An 18,658-nucleotide genomic window follows, 5' to 3' on the forward strand; every position below is an offset into this window, starting at 1 on the left:
TGTCCGGTTGTAAACCGGTAGCTTTCAGCCGGTTTTTAGGCGTTTTATGTTGTTACCAAAAATTGTTCTTGAAAATTTCATGTTATTACCAAAAATTGTATGACAGCATATTAAGAAGTAACTTTGCAAACTTGACCTGTGTGTTTATACTGCAAAATGGCACAATCTCTGAAGCAAGCCATGAAATGGAAAGATATAATATGCCTTTTTTTTTTTTGCTTTCTTTTTTTTCTATTTATAAAGAACTTGTCTGATCTTTTCACTTCTCAAAATAAATTAAGATCAGAGCTCAAAGAGGTGACAATGAATAGAGGTTTCTCTTCTACTCTCTTCTCTGTTCTTGATTTTCCAACTGCAGTGTATTCAATGTGGCAAGCTATTGACTGATCTCAAGCTGAGTTTGATGTGGGAACAGATGATTAAAGAAGACTCAACACCTTTGAACGAGAGAGTTTATTGTCCGTTTCAAAGCTGCTCTTATCTAATGTCCAAAACCGAACTTTCTTCCTCTGATGAATATGCACTTAGGAGATGCTTCAAATGCGATGGCTCTTTCTGCCTACACTGCAAAGTTCCATGGCATAGTGCACTGTCGTGCAACAAATACAAGAAGTTGTATCCTAATCCTCAAGTTGACGAAGACTTTGCAAAGTTATAGTCCATGGCAAAACGCAAAGGGTGGCGTCAATGTGGTAAGTGCAAACACATGATCGAACGTTCTGTCGGATGCAACATGATGCGTTGTAGGTATGTATATCGAGAGAGAGATCTCGACTTAACATATTTGACAATCAATATCTTTTTTCTTTTTGTAAGTTTTATTTATGGTTTGGCACATAAGTATTGAGATTCATATTTATTTCATGGATAATCTGTTAGGTGTGGATATGAGTTTCGCTACGCGTGTGGAAAGCAATGGAACAGCTCGTCCCATTACCAATGCCACCCGCACATTGATCAGCTCGGAAACAAAGTCCCGCAAGCTTTTCCTGTTTGGTTATTGGGTCTCTAATTGTTTCGGCCTACTCAACAGTCCTATATATACAATATTCAGGCAAGTTCCAGAGAAAAGTGGAACCGCGTAGGGAAAAATCTAAAGGAGCCGATGATTTTCTTGATTTTCTTTTCAATTTCTTATAGAAAATTTAGGGTCATGGAAGGAAACAGGAAACGTTTGATACATGAAAATTCTTTCAGCGTTTTGGTTTTATGCGTTCCACGCATAGCATGATGGAGTATGTTTTTTTTTATGAAATCAAAATATTTATTTTAGTTATAAATGTGTGTTTAATTAGGACTTTAGGGGCCTTTGTTTTGTATCTAGCCTCGGGGTTTCTGAAATGTTTTTGGTCGGGGCTAGATTATTATATTTGATAAGGCCATCGCTCGAGTTAGGGCTTCGTATATAGGAAACTAAACGATATCTAATGTCGAGACTTTAGGGTCAATAACATATAATCCCTTGGAAATTAACTATTAAAAATAGGCTACATTATTTTTGGTATATTATACTTTTCGTTTCCACGCTCGTGATAAGAAGGGGTAAATTTTATACTTCATTTTGTTGGAGTCAGTAGCTATTGCATCTACGTACGGTTATAATCATTACCTTTGACATCATTTTAACTGAGGCGGCCTCTCTTGTAAACCGATGCTTCATCTTTGTTGACCTCCTATGAAAGCATCATCTCCACCCTCGAGATGATGTTGTGAGTGAGGAATCACCCAATTTTTTTATAACGACGGATCACTACCAGAACTACTCTCCTCTGAAATCAAAGAGGTCTTCCGTATGTACAAACTTGCTTCATTTTATTTTACCAAACAAAAAAAAAACTTGCTTCATTTTTATGATAATTCACATATTTAGAATAAAAAGGGGGTTTTCCCTTTTATCACTATGTGCACGTGAAAGTGATATTGGCCCGCTAGTATTCCCACCTTTTATGAATAGTAATTTCATGTATTCGAATAATCCGGATAAACATATTAACTATAACCTTACGGTGCCTGATATTATTTTCACTGCCTACTTGAAAAGTAGATATCATAAGTTTATAGTCTTTTTAATAGCTGTTTACTATTTAATTATACCCATATAGAGTTATCACCTAGATGGACTTTTGTGTATGAGAATAATTGGTTATTGATTTATTTATAAATTTAGTTAGCAATAAGCTTAATATTAACCCATCAAATAAAAATAACTCTTTGTTTTTGTCCCTAATTACGATTTTAAAGAAAGTTTATCAATGGAGAGCAAAGATATAATTCAAAATCTAATCAATCTCCGATGAATTATGATTAATCAATCTGGTTAGGGAATTTCCTTTTTTTTAAAAACGGAAAAATGAAACTGGAGACATGTTGTTTCATCAACATATGTACAACAAAATATATTCAGGTAGTGAATTATATAATCTACCTTTGACGAATTAATTAAAAGCGAAACCTGAATATGAAAACTATATTAGCAAACCAAAACGCAAAAAGGAAATTCTAGCGGTTTATATTTCCTTTTCCTAGTAAGAAAACAAATACTCCCTCTAACAAAGTAGTATAAATATAGGTCACTACAGCCCTTCACAGCTTCAATCAAACAAAACATCCCCATAAGCTATAGTCAAGATTAGTTTATGTACAATGGCACCCGACAACAATCCGTTCTCCATGTCAACCATGTCTAATGCTTTACAACATATTCGAGGATTCGCCCCACGAGCCTCCGACGTACCAGATACGCGCTTAAAACGGCTCTTTAACCTAATGACTAGATGTGAAGGCGTGGGACAGTTTAAGGATCTGACCTCAACGTTTGACCAAAGTCAGCTTCAGATGATGGCGTCGTTGCTGACGTCAGACTCCGAGTACTTCATGGAGGTCGTCAGTAACAAGTACGGATCGAGACGCGTGCAGAAGCTCCTCGGGATATCGGATGACGTGGACGCGTTCTTCTACGGTGCTATCCTGCAACGCTTCTTCGACATCATGACTGATAAGTACGCATCCTACGTGGCGATTCGAGCTACGGTCGTTTTCGACCAGGTGAAGAAACATGTGATGTACAAGTACGTTCTCCACTACGCGCTCGACATAGCGCGTAAACAACACGGCTGCATCGCGCTCAACGAGGTTTTAACCGACGCGGATGATCCTCTCTACAGGAACCGGTTACTAGACGTAGTCGCGCGCGACGCTCTCTTCCTAAGCAACGATCCTTGGGGGAACTTTGTGGTCCAACACGTGCTTAAACTGTATGACTTGCGTTGCACGTACCACGTGGCGGTTAGTCTTTGGGTATGGTGGTTGTGGAGCTTTTGAAGTGCGATGGAGATAGGTTGATGAGGCTGGCGAGGAGTGAGTTTGGGAATTTCGTGGTGCTCAAGGCACTGAATGTCACGCAGGAGATGAATAGGGTTGATTTGTTTTGGGATCTGGTGCAGAAGCTGATGCCTCTTCGCCCCCTTTTGCTTAGGTCTCACGGAAACAACATTGCCAACGTCTTGGAGACATGTTCTATAGCTACTAGGTACTCAAATTAAAAGTTCTCATATTGTTCTATGGTTGATTCTGATGAATTCTTGTTAAAAGAAGTTTGCCTTTGGTTTGATCTTTTGTACAAGGATCCAGATTTAATTCAAAGTAGACTTTTTTATTCTTGAAATCAAAAGTGATGAAAGATAACGATTACATGCAGTAATTCTGACATTTATACAATATTCATAACTATTCTTGATAAATTTGTAGGAAAGACGGCCATAAATGATAGATAGTAATATTTAGATTTTTTTTTCTAAATGATTTTGCTATAACAATTTGATTTTGTATAAAATTATGTTTTAAAAAAACCTTTATTGTCTACAGAACTAAAATGAATTACAGTTTTGAATAAGAAAACAAATAAAGAGGTGGCCAGTGGCCACACAACTTCTACCTCTGATGCCCTTTCGCCACCTTTAGCGTAGGTCTCACGGAAGCAACATTGCAAACATATTGGATACAAGATGCTCAAATTAAAAGTTTTCGAATGTTGTATGGTTGATTACTGAATTCTGGTTTAAAGTAGATTGTTATTGATTTTTTTGTCCAAGGATCCTGATTTAATTCAAACAGTGTGGATTTTTTTGTACAACGATTGCAGGCAGTAATTCAAACATTATACAATTTTCAGAACTATTCATGATAAATTTGTAGGAAAGACGGGCATAAATATACTTCAACAGTAATATTTCAATTTCTTTTTATATATATGTTTTTGCTATAACAATTTGTTTTTGTATAAAATTATGTTTTAGAAAAAAAAACTTTATTTTCTGTAGAACTAAATTGAATTACAGTTTTGAATAAGAAATCAAATAAGAAGACACAACTTCTACCTCAGTTACCAGTGGACTTACATTTACATGCATCAACAAGGCAACCAAACATAACATCTTCAGCTCCTGCAATAGAGAAAACATATTTATCACCGGTCATATATACAATGGATAAACCAACCTAACACTTTATAAGATAAAAGTTTGAATACCTTTAGAGTTCAAAAATGCTCTTGGTGAAACTATGTTGGGGCCATGCATCTTCACTCTGCGCAGCACTGGAAGCAGTTTCTGATGATTCTTCCAGTAAAACTTGGGACCAACCCGAGCAAATCCAACAAAGTAGAATACCTCTCTTCATGCCAGAATTACATCCCATATGTTCTATTATACACATCCCCGGGACTTGGGATACGGAATTTCGGTTCTTCATATCCATTGTTGTATAGGCTCCCATTGAATCCCAGCCGTTCATTCCTAAGTAGCTCGGCCATGCCCAGAGAGTTCAAATTTTGGCCTTCATTCCACTTATCCCAGTGACCATTGAACAAGGCTTGATTTGCAGATGGTTGTTGTTGTCTTGGGTGCTGTGAGAAAAGAGATAAGCTACTTCCCTGTGCCTGTTGATCCATTAGCCTCGAGTTAAATCTGTAAGGATCGATAGGTGAAGGAGATGAGTTCCTGAGATCATGATGAAACCCATTGACTTGTTGTTGTGCAGCAGACAGAGACTGCTGTCTCAACATTTGGAGTCCTGTCTCATTCCCAAAGGAATTCATTTGTGATGAGAAACCCGAGCTCATATCCAAGTCTGCATTTATCATCCCTCTTCCAACAGCTAGAATTGCAGGATCCGCAAACTCTATATCACTTGCACCAATCGAATTCCCAACTGGAGGTGGTACTTGATATGCATTCCTCAACATGGCAGCAGAGTCAAGAAAACGAGTTCCTAAGATACAAGGAAGCATGAGAGTTTTAGTCTGTATATGTAGCATCAGCCGCACACTAAGCTACCATAAAACAGAGGTAAAGAACTACCTGGTGCAGTATCTGAAGATAGGCCCATTCTTTCATGTGAAGAGAAGCCAGGAGGAGGTAACCTGCTGGGCGCAGAAAATCCTGGAGGAGCAGAAACTTGGGGTCGTGTAACTGCAACAAGACAACGGAGAAACAAATCGGCAATATATCAGAAAAAGGATTCAATCCAAACAAGAAACAACGGAAACTCATCAACTATAAATACTAACCAGGAGTCTTGTAGGATGAGAACAAAGGACTAGCAGTAACATATTCCAATCCACCAGAATAGTTTGAAGCAAATCCATTAAGACTCCCGAGATTATCCCGATAAATATCTCGGCTAACTACAGACTCTGGAAGAGGCTGTTCTCTTGAAAACTGCCCATAAATGCTATGGTTGTCTCTGTCAAATGCTTGATTACTAGATTCTTGTGCAAAAGAAAATCTGGACTGGCTGTTTTGTTGCTTCAGGAGATTTGACGGTTTTAGAGGACTGGATCGCTGATCAACTCTACCTAGTAACTCAGCCAAATTGTGGGATGAAGTTAAGGATTCATCCCAAGGATCAAAGTCGAGTGACAAAATGTTTGAGATTACTTCATCCTCTGCACTGTTAACTTTGTTCCTGCCTTCATTAGCAAACAGAGAGTGCTCCACACTGAACATGGATTGCTCACCAAACCCATTTGGAAGATGCAACCTATCGCTGCTGCCTTGATCCGAAGGGAACCTCAAGTCTGAACCGTTTACACCTGACGGTTCACAAGGTAGGGAAGAACGAGAAGCCAGATGATTTGAATCCAAAATGGAACTTGAAGAATTAGACAAAAACAGCGAGTTGGTAACATCCTCTTCATGGTGATGCCTTTGTCTATCTAGTGATGACATATCCTCCACATCCAATTTTGAGCTAACTTGCATCTGGGATTGCAAATCTAATCTCCAATCCCACTCTGGTCTTGTGCAGGGAACCCCAGTCTCTGATGGAATAGCTTTTTCATCAGTGTTTACAGAGCTATTCATCTTACATTGCTCTAGCTCTGGCAATTTTGATACTTCATGATCAGATTGTCTATTAGAATCTTGATCACACTCACTACCAGTCACAATATCAGGACGGTCATCTCTGGAATCTGTAGTTATCTCCATTTGTGAAACACCAAGAGACAAATTGCCTACAGTAGGGTCATCTTCTACACCATCCTCTGAATCGTCAGACGAGTTCACAGCAGCTGAAGGCTTGTCAATGTCTCTGCCATCGTAGGAAGAGTCTGTTGAACTGGATAACCGATTGCTAGGAGAATCTCTATCAGGTGAGGTGGTTCTCTTGGACCCAGAACCAACCACAACATTATGCTGCAAAGGCTTCAAAACCCTAAGTTTGCTTTTGTCAACAGCTTTTTGATTTTCTTCTTTGCCTAATGGTCTTTTAAGAATGTTACTAGAGGATACAGGGCCATGAGCTGCGTTTGCAACAACAGCAGAAAAGGCCAAGGTTCCATTTACTGGGGTCGTTCTTTGTATATCAGAAGATCCATTTGAGGTAACCGAAGTTGCTAAAGACTGCTGGTTTGCATAATGTGTCCCCCTGCAGCAGATATCCCTATTTTGTTATATTGACCCATTAAAATACCTCGCATAAAAAAGCAGCAAGTGAAAAACTTACCATGCCGCTGCAGCAGGAAGAGCAGTGGATCTGCTAGAGCTCCCACTCCCACTAGGTGGAGAATACCTGGCAACACTTACTGCATTCTGCTCATAGAAAAAAAATGAGAAATGAAAATAGTAAGCTTAGTCAACTGAAATGATTTCATAAGCTAGTCATGTCACATCATTAAGTTAGTCACCGATTAGGATTTAACAAACATGAAACCTTCCGATTTGTAATATTTTGTGATTTAACAAATATGGAAACTAAAGCTTCTAGGAGATGGTGTAATAAAATCTAAATTGCACATAATGTCACTAGAAAGCTGAGATTTAACTGAACTTACACTTGAAGGGACTTTTGCAATTGGTTTAGCAGAAGAACTGTCACTGCAGAAATCATCTAGTGGTGGAGGTAGCATGCTCCCTGAACGTTGATGCAGAATGTTTGTTGCTCCGGTGATTTGCTGAACTCTACTCCTTCAAAATTATTAACAAATCATCCAAAAATACTAGACCAGCCATCATATTACATATATACTAGAAAGGCAATGGATCCAAGAAAGCGAACAATCATGAACGCAAGAGGGAATTATAAAGGATAAGACGATAAACGTACCTTGTATGGGAAGATATGGCCTCATCTTTTGTGAAACTATCCTCTTGTGAACCGACCTCGTGCAGATAGAGACAATCAGGATTAACACACGCCTGGAAACAAAAACATGCAATTAATCATTACAAAGACATCAATCTCAATTTTTTATCTGAAAAGAGGTAACCAAAAGAAAAACTCAGGGGGTCAGAAAGTAGAACAATAATACTTGGGAAGGCGTACCGCATTTCTCAGCCATGCATGACAATACTTGGTTGTCCCAAAACACGCCCTGCAATATATATATATATAAATACATCTTATCCACAACTGAATGAAAACAAACTAAAAACACCAAATACATAGTTTCAAACAAAAAAAGGAAGCGAGTCAAAACTTACTTCAGTGATTTCCCATCCAAGATAAACCCATGAACGGCCTGGATGCAACGGACAGCCTCTTCCTCTTTTGCATAAGTAATATATCTGAATAATAAAAAATATTATGAGATGAGTACAATAATGAGAAGAAAAAACTCAATGAACTTCATGATAAAAGGAAAAATCAGAAACGCACACACTGCATGTATCATTTGGGAATAGTTGGATGGCACCAGATGATGTTCGGGACATGGAAACCTTGAGAACTTTTCCATACTGACCGAAATATTCTTTATGATAGAGTAGCTGCAAGGAAAATGGAGCCTAGTCACATAACAAAGAAATGATAAAAAGGGTGTAGTGTAGATAAGAGTTCCATACATCTTCATCTGCTAGATTAAGGGGCAACCCAACAATGTAAACAAGATTCCTTTGGATGACGCGCACACTAGTGAGGTGCTTTCTCCCTTCAGAAGGTTTTGATCTTGACTTTTGAGTCTTCTTGCGCTCCATGTTGGTTTCAAAGGCCAGACTAAAAAAGGTCAAACATATGCAAATCAGTAAAAGAGAGCATAAAGAAAGATTATCCCAGAAAATATTACTTTCGTCAAAAAGATCAAGTATTACAACAACCTGTCGCAGTCAACAGTCATTCCTACAATCTTTTCTTTGTCATATGGAGTGCGACAAGCAGGACAACGCCCTTCTATCTGATCTTTCTCTGCCATGTCTACTATGTGATGCCAGCACCAAACACAAATCTGTATTAACAGAGCAAACATCATTGGTCAATGAGGCCAGAAAGAGACGTGAAAAGGTTCCACTGAGTCATTTCTCATCACATATATTCTATTTTTAATGCTTCACAGATAAATTGCAGAAGAAACTTTGAGATAAAAGCGAAAAGGTTATGCTGATTATTGCTATTTAACATTGCAATAAGAAGTAACAACATGTAAAGAAACAGAAGATGGGAAGACCTGATAGCCGCATTTGCAAGGCTTCAATTGCTGATCAGTGAGATCCATCTCTTCAGCACATAGTGGGCAAGTCTTCTCTCCTTGGTCACTCATGCTGGCCTACAAAAAGTATTCGAAAACCTAAATTCAATGCAAATTCAGCATATCCCCAATCAAAACCTAAGAGTCTATTATATTCTATGTTTACTTCATCATCTCATCAAAGCTAATTAACTCTAAATATTCAAACTTTCAGATCGATACTAAGAATTTAAAAAAAAGAAGAAGGAATCTACGAAGAAGAGCTCCTAGGAATCGATCTGCGCACGCGCACCGTGCCGATTCAATTTACATCGTTCGGATATAATCACAGACAAAACATATGAACCAATCCAAAATCTCAATCACAATCCTACGATCCAAATCAATAAAAAACGATGATCCAATCAAAAACCCAGAACTAGGGTTTTGAAGATTCAAACACCACGAGAGAAAGAGATTGAACGAGAGAAACATACGAAAAATTGAGAAAGATTCGATTGGAGATTTTGCAGAGGGAAAAGAAGATTTGTGAGATGAGGAGGAAAACGAAGCTGGAGATTTGCGAGCGAAACAGAGAGAGATTGGATGGCTGTGATTTTGTGATGTGAGATTTCGCCTCTTTTTTAACCCTTGATTTCTCTGCCAGATCCACGTTGCTGTCTTCGTTAAATAAATTTTAAAAAGAGTTTCAGAAAAACTTTTCAAATTGCCCCTTTGATTGCCAATTTTATTACTCTATCTGTTTCAATATAATAAATGTTTCGGAGTTTTCACACATGCTAAAATAAACACAAAAATTTTGATTATAAAATATATTATTTTCGTGATTAACTATTCTTCATAATTTTTAACAAATTAAAGTTCAGTAACCCACAATTAATGTTTTCGAAGTTTACAATTTATCATTATTACATCAAAAATGTAAAATATGTATGTTTTAGAAACAATTTTTTCTTCTAAAACATATATCATTTTGAAACGGAGAGAATACTATATATTCATACCGGTTTGAATTTTGTAGACCGGTAGATTTCAACCGGGTTTAAGGGTTTTATTTTATGTTGTTACCAAAAATTAAAAAGAATCTTCTGGTCTTGGAAATTTTATGTTGTTGCCAAAAGTTACCTCATATAAAGTATAGCAAATAGTCATAGTTTTGACTCTAATTCTTTTTAACTAGATATCGATCCGCGCAACCGCGCGAGTTTTTGTTTTCATATATTTTTATATAAATATTTTGTTTCCAATTCTAAATTGGTATATATTATAATATATATATATATATATATATGTCTATTAATTTTTAAAACATAATAAGTTTACTGGATATTTTTTTCATTGAATAAATTTTTTCAAACTTTCACATGTGTTTGTATCTTCTTCTATATATATATTTTCGGATTATTATTTCATTATTAAAATCGTAACTATATATATAAAGATTAGTAAAATATTATTTTATTGTCATATTCGAAGATATTGTAACATTTCACAAATTTTGAATGTTTTTAAAAAATTAAACTTTTCGCTTCATAGATTTAAATTATCGAGTAAATAATTAAACATTTAGTTTTTGTTTAATTTTTAAAATAAGCTATATAGTTTAAAATTTGTTTTCATTGGTTTAAGGTACTAAAGATTAATCATTGTTAGATAATATAATTTTTGTTATTTAAAAAAAAATCTTTATAATTTTAAAAGTTAACATCGACAAATATTTAAATATTTAGCATATAGAGGTATAGGATTACAACATTAAATTATATCTATTTAATTTATACTATCTATAAATCTAATGGATTATCTATTGTTTAAATCCAATTATTGATAGCCCAATAAAAATTGTTGGTATGCCCAAAATTTAAATGATAAAATTAGATATTAAATGTAACATGACTTTCTAGGAATATGTCCATTAGGTCCATTCTCTAAAAAATCACACATGAATCAAGGTTGTGACTTCTGTTTTAATATATAAGATATAAATCCAATTATTGATAGCCCAATAAAAATTTCTGGTAGGCCTAAAATTTAAATGATAAAATTAGATATTAAATGTAACATGACTTTCTAGGAATATGTCTATTAGGTCTATTTTAAAAAAAATCACACATGAATTAAGGTTGTGACTTCTGTTTTAATATATAAGATGAATGACAACATCATCGCTAAAAATTATCAGATTTTTGTGACAATTTCATCAATATCAGTTTCTGTATATAACAAATAAAATTAGATCATCTTGCTAGTAAAAATCATAAAGATGTCTAATGAAAACTTTTAACCATTACAATATATGTCCTTTTAAAATTGATTTAATTATTTTTAATCATTCAATTTAAATTATATAACTAAACTATTTTAAATATTGACATAATAATATTGAGAGACTCTTTTGTAGAGATGCATTGCTAATTGCTAATGATGCTCTAAGATTCTCACTTGATATAAAACTTTCTCAAATAACATTTAAACTACTCAAATGTTAAGAAAACACATGACTTTCATTAGTTGTATCTTATATGTTGCTCACCAACACACATCATGTTCTTAAGGCTGATGATGAGATCATGGAAGCTGCTAGCCAAAAAAAAGACACAATCAAAGAGGAAGCAAAGTCTTCTCGTTCTTAGGGTTAAATTAAATATAAACAGTGACAAAAAAAAAAGACCAGAAACCAATAGAAATCGCGTGAATATCCACATGACAAAGATCAAAAATGTATACAAAAACATAATTTTGTTCAAATTATATCTGACACTGATACCACCACTTGTGAATCATCATTTTGTTCATTCACTCACGCTTAAATAAGCCAAAAAGAAGGAAGTGGAATCACCTGTAAGAGTTCTTGTGGCGATTCAACACCAATGGTGGAAGCATTGCGATGTAATACGAATATGAATAGTGGATAATTGTTCTCTCTGTGGCCACTCATGTTGGTCTAGGAAAGAGAATATGAGATAAATTAGTCATAAAAGTTAACGCCAGAAAGTAGAAAAAAAAATTGCAAAAGCCAGACAACTAGGACTCAAAACTCGAGCTCACCCTACAGATCCTGCTAAACCGATGACCTCTTTAACAAATTTGGATGAATTGTACGGTAATGTTCCACATTCCGCGGCAGAATGTGACATTTCATCAGTATTCATATTTTTATAACAGATCAAACCTATATCTTCTCGTTAGTACCGACTTTGCAAATTTCACTTTATAATATCATGGAAATGTCTAATGGAAAATTTTAAATATTTTTATAAAGATTGAATGAACCGATAACTAGTTACCAAAAATTACTCAATCGCATATAAAGTATAAACATATTCATAGTTTGACTTCAGTTTTTTTTAATCACAATATCATCACTAAAAATTGTAAGATTTTTGTGATATTCGTATTCTGTATAACAAATCAAACCCAGATTATCTTGATGTACTAACTTTGCAAATTAAACCTTAAAACATGAAGACGTCTAAAGAAATTTATAATTATTTTAATAAAAAACTAGGTGTGCCGATAATTTAAGAGCACCATTAGTGGGTGATACCTTCTAGAGTACCTCAACAACATTCTACTATAATCAATTAAAATTTTAATTACATTTTATTTGTAAAAACCATAGACCACTAAGATATTAACACATCGAACCAAAGTCTCTCAATTTTTTTTTAACGTTTCTTCCCACGGAGACCATGTTTATCGGGTGAAACCCAAAATGAGTTTCTAATTTTTTTTTTTTTTTGTCTTATCTGATTTTTTTATTTTTTAAAGAAAAAATAAAAAATGAGCCAATCGCAGACCGCCACGTGTCGGTGAAACCTGCGAAAAGTGCAATAATCCACGGATTATCAATCCTTATTTCATATCTTTTGTTACCAATTTTTGCCTCTCGGATGGGATCCACGCGTTAAAACCCCCCTTATAACCTGCGATAAACGTGCTTTTACCTCACATTTTATGTCTCTCTCATATTTTTTGACTTTTTCTTACTATTTTGTTGTATAGAAACTGGGTTAGAAACTCCCACCGCTAATGAGCAACATTATCTAGCTAATACTATGCAAAAGTAATATAATTATTTTATAAATTAAAACATAAAAAAATGAACCAATGAAAGAGATACAAATGGCACTAGAGTATACTAAAGGATTCTTAGACCATCATTAACGGTAGGGTCTTAACAATAGAATCCTTAACAAAAACTAATAGAATATTGGATGGGTTCCACTAATTTTTAAAAACCGGATCCCTAAAGTTTTGATATAAAGACCGACCTTCACTTGTTTCTTACACTGGTCGCGGGTCTCCACTAACACGTGGCGGTCCGCGATTGGTTCATTTTTAATTTTTTTTTTATCAGATAAAAAAAAATTCTTATGAAACCGTGCAGACCCATCTCAGCTCTTAAAGCATGTTTATCCCTAATAACCCAAATGGGTTTCTTAGGTTTTTTTGTCTAAAAAAATAAAATAAAAAGTAAACTAATCGCGGGCCACCACGAGTCAGTGGGGTCCGCGAACAGTGTAAGAAACTCACTAAAATCAGTTCTTAATTAGTAGTTTTTGTAACCGATTCTTAAAGGTTTTGTAGAGGCACATGCACTAAGAACATTACTAAAAACCCCGGATAAACATGCTCTAAAAAGTTGTCTGCACCTAACCGATCCTCACTGTTCCACTCCACTTTCTCTTTTTTAAAACATTAAATAATTATTAGGAACTTGTTGTCTTCATCTCTCAGATCATCTTGCTAATACTCGTATTATATATAACAAATCAAACTCAGATCATCTTGCTAATACAATTTTGAAAATTTCACCTTATAGAAACATGGAGATTTCTAATGGAAAATTTTAATTATTTTAATAAGAAACTAAGTGAACCGATAATCAGTTACCAAAATTACTCAACCGTATATAAAGTATAGGCATATTCATAGTTTGACTTCAATTCTTTTTAATCACAACATCATCGCTAAAAATTGTAAGATTTTTGTGACATTTCATGAGATAGAGGCTACATCTTTTTTTTTGTTTTAATGAAAAACATATTACATAGTTGGATGTGTTACTGATGATTTTGCAACTACTTCTAACGATCTGAGATGAAATCAGCGTGTGGCTTTTGAGAATGCCATCTGTAATGTTTAAGATTTTTTGTTGCCTTAATGTTTCTGTTATCAAGCTTTCTTAATATAGGAGAGAGGAAAAAAAAACAGAACAGAAAAGTTCGTACCTTTGGAATTTCATTAGATCTTTTAATTTCATTGGATTCAAATCAATTGGATCCGATCCATGTTTCTGCAACTGTACGAGTCATGTTGTGAAAGGTCTTAGCTTTTGATCATATGAAACCACGAGAAGACTTCTTGCGCAAGTAAGCTTTACCCGTTGTTAGATATTACGTATAGATCCACATATGTTTGAATGTTTCAGTTTATAATTAGGTTCTTGATCCCATTTGATCTAGGAATCTTTTGTTGGTATTGAATCTATTTATCTAATGGAGGAAGCATCAACGTCGACATCAACACCGGTGGCTGCGAAGCCAACCGTTGTTAAGAAGACAATGTCGAAGCAATTTACCGGAAAACGTGAAGATTCGCCGCTCCACTCCGCTGTAAGACGCGGAGATTTCTCTGCGGTGAAGAAGATTCTGATTGATCATATTGAATCAGAGGAGGAACTAAGAGAGTTGTTGCAGAAACAGAACCAATGCGGTGAGACCGCGCTTTACGTGGCGGCAGAGTATGGAGACGCCGAGGTGGTTGCAGAGCTCATCAAGTATTATGATTTAGATGATGCAGAGACCAAAGCTAGAAATGGGTTTGATCCTTTCCACATTGCTGCTAAACAAGGCGAATTAGGTATGCAATTTTGGTTTTCACATTCTGAAAACGTTATTCATTATAGTTACACTTTTCAATGTATTCATAATGAATTTGATACAAAAATGTAACCACAAAAAAAATCATTTATTAAGCTAACAATACTAGTTTGTAACGTTTTTATGATCATTATGTTGAACCAACGTGTTTTTGCTATTTAATCTTTGACAGTTTTGTTCTACTACTAATCTAATATACTTGTTTTGTTTAATCTTTTTTTGGTCAAGATTTTATTTAAATATTTACTTTATGGAAGTCGAAACCTTTTTTTATGTTGATAGAGGTTTTGAGAGTACTAATGGAAGAACATCCGGAGCTAGCAATGACGGTGGACTTATCAAATACGACAGCTCTACACACGGCAGCAGCTCAAGGACACGTGGAGGTAGTGGAGTACCTTCTTGAAGCCGCAGGGAGTAGCCTAGCGGCGATTGCAAAGAGCAACGGCAAAACGGCTTTACACTCAGCGGCAAGGAACGGTCACGCGGAAGTAGTGAAAGCTATAGTGGCTGTTGAACCAGACACAGCGACAAGGACCGATAAAAAAGGTCAGACGGCACTTCACATGGCGGTGAAAGGACAAAGCCTTGATGTTGTCGTTGAGCTAATGAAAGGGCATCGGTCCTCGTTGAATATGGTTGATTCTAAAGGGAACACTGCGTTACATGTTGCTACTAGGAAAGGTCGCACTAAGGTACGTACGTTCTTGCATGTCAGGGCAGGATTATCTCAGGATATAAGAGCATCATTATCGGTGAAACCCCTTTTTGGGTTTCTAACTTTTTTTTTTTTTGTTTCGGCTGATTTAAAAAAAAAAAAAAATTAAAAAATGAACCAATCGCGGGTCGCCACGTGTCGGTGAAGCCCGCGAACAGTTGACAAAACCCACCACGATCTTTTCTTCATTCAAGCTTTTTGCAACCGGTTTTTCAACTTTTGTGGGACCCAAAACCTTTAAAAACCTTTTTGGAACCTGCAGTAATGCTGCTCTAACTGGGGTTTTTAAGTTGGGGGTCCCACCTTTTGAGTTAAAAACGGTGAAAGAAGAGGCTAAATAAGGATCGACTTTGGTGCAATTCTTGCACTGTTCGCGGGCCCCACTGACACGTGGCGGCCCGCAATTGGTTCAATTTTTTTTTTAATCAGCAAAAAAAAAAAAATTAAAAATCGACCTATCAAACCGTGCAGCGATAATCATGGTTAATGATTTGTGTTATTGTAATAATATAATTTATTGAGATTTTAATTAATGTCATTTGTAGATAGTGGAATTGCTTCTAGAGAACAACGAGACAAGCACAAAAGCGATAAACAGAGCCGGTGAAACGCCACTCGACACGGCCGAGAAAACCGGCCACCCCCAGCTAGCCGCGGTTCTCAAAACCCGCGGCGTTCCCTCAGCTAAATCCATCAACAACACTACTCGCCCAAACCCGGCGCGTGAGCTCAAACAAACTGTGAGCGACATCAAACACGAGGTTCACGACCAGCTAGAACACGCAAGAGAGACAAGGAAACGCGTTCAAGGAATCGCCAAACGCATAAACAAAATGCACGTCGAGGGTCTAGACAATGCCATTAACTCCACCACAGTCGTCGCCGTTCTAATCGCCACGGTCGCGTTTGCCGCTATTTTCACCGTGCCGGGACAATACGCTGACGAACGGAGTTCCCTCACTCCGGGACAATCTCTTGGAGAAGCTAACATCGCGGATAATCCAGCGTTTGCGATTTTCTTTATATTTGATTCCATCGCTCTTTTTATATCTTTAGGGGTTGTCGTGGTTCAAACATCGGTGGTTGCTATTGAGCACAAGGCGAAAAAGAATATGATGGCTATCATAAATAAGCTGATGTGGCTAGCTTGCGTTTTGATATCAGTAGCGTTTTTGGCATTGGCGTTTGTGGTCGTTGGTGAGGACGAGAGGTGGCTAGCGGTTGGAGTAACGGTGTTTGGTGCGACGATAATGCTCACGACACTTGGGACTATGTGTTATTGGGTCATTAGGCATAGGATTGAGGCTTCGAATGTAAGAAGCGCGAGGAGAGAGTCAATGGCAAGAACGAGACAATCAGGATTGATGGATTTTTCTGGGATTTTGACAAAGAGAATGTATGCTATTTAGTGATCAAGAGACAAAGAGTATGTGTTGAGTTAACGTCTCGATCTTGATACCGTGTGGAATAAATAACGAGGTTATTTCTTGAAATCTTTGTTTGTGTTATTTGGTTTCGAGGTCATCATTACTAGTGTTAACATTTAAAATCAAAGTCTTCTTATTCTAAACAGAACATGTCAATTATATAACATTTTAAAGAAATAGTTTAAAAAATTTAAAAGTAAAAATATATTTCAATCGAAACATGTTTTTGATGCAATTTTATTATATTTGCTAGTTGATAAGTGAATGGCGTCACCCGCTTTCCAAAATAACTTTTAGAAATTAGCTTGTGTCGACAATTTTTGTTAATGTATTATAATTTTATTTTGTGATATGCTAAACCACTTTTAAAAAACTGTAACTATATACACTTGTCTAACACAAACTTACATATTCAACTAAACCATATATTGATCTTGGAAAATTAATAAAATTTGTATCAACACCAAAAAAATTTAATATTAATATTTTAGTAGCAAACATCTAATTCCAAAATCAGGTTTGAACACCGGTGTAATACAAAATAGTATAGCTACTTACTTACCTATATAATTTGAAGATAATGATAATAAAACTAGATTGAAATGGTTACAGAGAATAGTAAGTATCACTGATATGAATGAAATAATCATATACATCAACAAACAAAATTCACATGAAATGAGTTAGTTTACAACGATTTGACGAATATATGTCAGCGTATCTTTATCCTAAATATAATTGTGAAAGTTAATTTTTCAAAAACATTATCTAAATAGTCAAAATGCTAAAAATGTGACAAAGAAGCTGACTTTTGGCTCTTATAACTCTTTTTGAACAAAGGCTGTGCAGCTCATCTAGATTTGTAAGCAAAGTTATTTCTCTGTTGATACTTACCACTTTATGTGGCCGTATTTGACATACTTGATGATTTGGAACAAGAAAGATGTCATTTTATTTAAGCATAAACTTCTTTTGTCAACAACTTTTTCATTGTCTATGAATCATTTCTCATCAGTAAAGATGTGTTTGCATTATTGTAGACCTCATCTCGTTTAAATGGAGAAATAGAAAGGTATATGTTCTCTTGAAAATATTTGGTTTAGGTTTATTACATCATTTTAATATTAATTTGAGTGATACATTCTGAGTTTATTCGCCAAATTGAAAAGAAAATAGTTGATTTTACTTTCAAATGATTCATTAATGACAAAAGTTGTTGATTTTTATATTTAAATGAAGTAACCAACGGATATTAATCCATGAAAGTTTTATTGTTTATCATTAGTGTCAACATTAAAAATTATACTCTTCTTTCTCTATGGTAAATATTTTCTTTTGTTACAAAACTTTCAGGTCTTTATCAAAGAAAATAGAATAAGCATCTAAAAAACCAATATCCGATGAAGTCAATTTGGTATGTTTCATCCTAGAAGAAATCGTGGATCCCCTAATGTGAGAAATCGCATTCAAACAACTCTGTGAAAGGTAAAAGGTCATGGATGATTGGCCACTCCACGACGGTGTTCGATCGCCACGAGTCATGTTTGTTATACAAAATGTTAGATACAAGGTTTTTAAGAAATAACTTCCATTTGAAACATGATTGATGCAATTTCTAAATTAGCTAGTTGATAAGTGAATGACCTCAACCTTTTTCTAAGTATAG

At 35.5% G+C, this 18,658-nt stretch overlaps 2 protein-coding genes and 1 pseudogene across 4 annotated transcripts; 2 read left to right on the forward strand and 1 right to left on the reverse strand.

Moving 5' to 3' along the window:
- Nucleotides 1–100: 100 nt before the first annotated feature.
- LOC125584168 lies at nt 101–3,962 on the forward strand (annotated as a pseudogene).
- A 248-nt stretch (nt 3,963–4,210) lies between these two features.
- Nucleotides 4,211–9,683, reverse strand: LOC106386871. Of its 3 annotated transcripts, none has more exons than XM_013826687.3 (14): nt 9,439–9,683; nt 8,942–9,040; nt 8,595–8,722; nt 8,343–8,493; nt 8,158–8,267; nt 7,983–8,066; nt 7,825–7,873; nt 7,606–7,697; nt 7,334–7,460; nt 7,006–7,091; nt 5,567–6,927; nt 5,358–5,468; nt 4,529–5,268; nt 4,211–4,442 (listed from the first exon to the last, which is right to left on the reverse strand). In XM_013826687.3, exons 2-13 carry the CDS (start codon nt 9,032–9,034, stop codon nt 4,685–4,687), a joined length of 2,976 nt encoding a protein of 991 aa, XP_013682141.2. In that variant the 5' UTR covers nt 9,035–9,040; nt 9,439–9,683; the 3' UTR covers nt 4,211–4,442; nt 4,529–4,684. The 3 variants fall into 3 exon arrangements, with proteins under 3 accessions (XP_013682141.2, XP_013682139.2, XP_048608142.1); XM_013826685.3 differs by having other exon boundaries at nt 7,334–7,466; XM_048752185.1 differs by lacking the exon at nt 9,439–9,683 and adding an exon at nt 9,217–9,426 and having other exon boundaries at nt 7,334–7,466.
- Nucleotides 9,684–13,347: 3,664 nt separating this feature from the next.
- On the forward strand, nt 13,348–18,220 carry LOC106386972 (ankyrin repeat-containing protein At5g02620-like). Its single transcript, XM_048752188.1, has 4 exons — nt 13,348–14,337; nt 14,431–14,827; nt 15,130–15,542; nt 16,111–18,220. The coding sequence occupies exons 2-4, from the start codon at nt 14,464–14,466 to the stop codon at nt 16,972–16,974; spliced, it is 1,641 nt and encodes a 546-aa protein (XP_048608145.1). The 5' UTR covers nt 13,348–14,337; nt 14,431–14,463; the 3' UTR covers nt 16,975–18,220.
- Nucleotides 18,221–18,658: the final 438 nt, after the last annotated feature.

Source organism: Brassica napus, chromosome C3 (genome assembly GCF_020379485.1).
Source record: "Brassica napus cultivar Da-Ae chromosome C3, Da-Ae, whole genome shotgun sequence".
Classification (NCBI taxonomy): Eukaryota; Viridiplantae; Streptophyta; class Magnoliopsida; order Brassicales; family Brassicaceae; genus Brassica; species Brassica napus.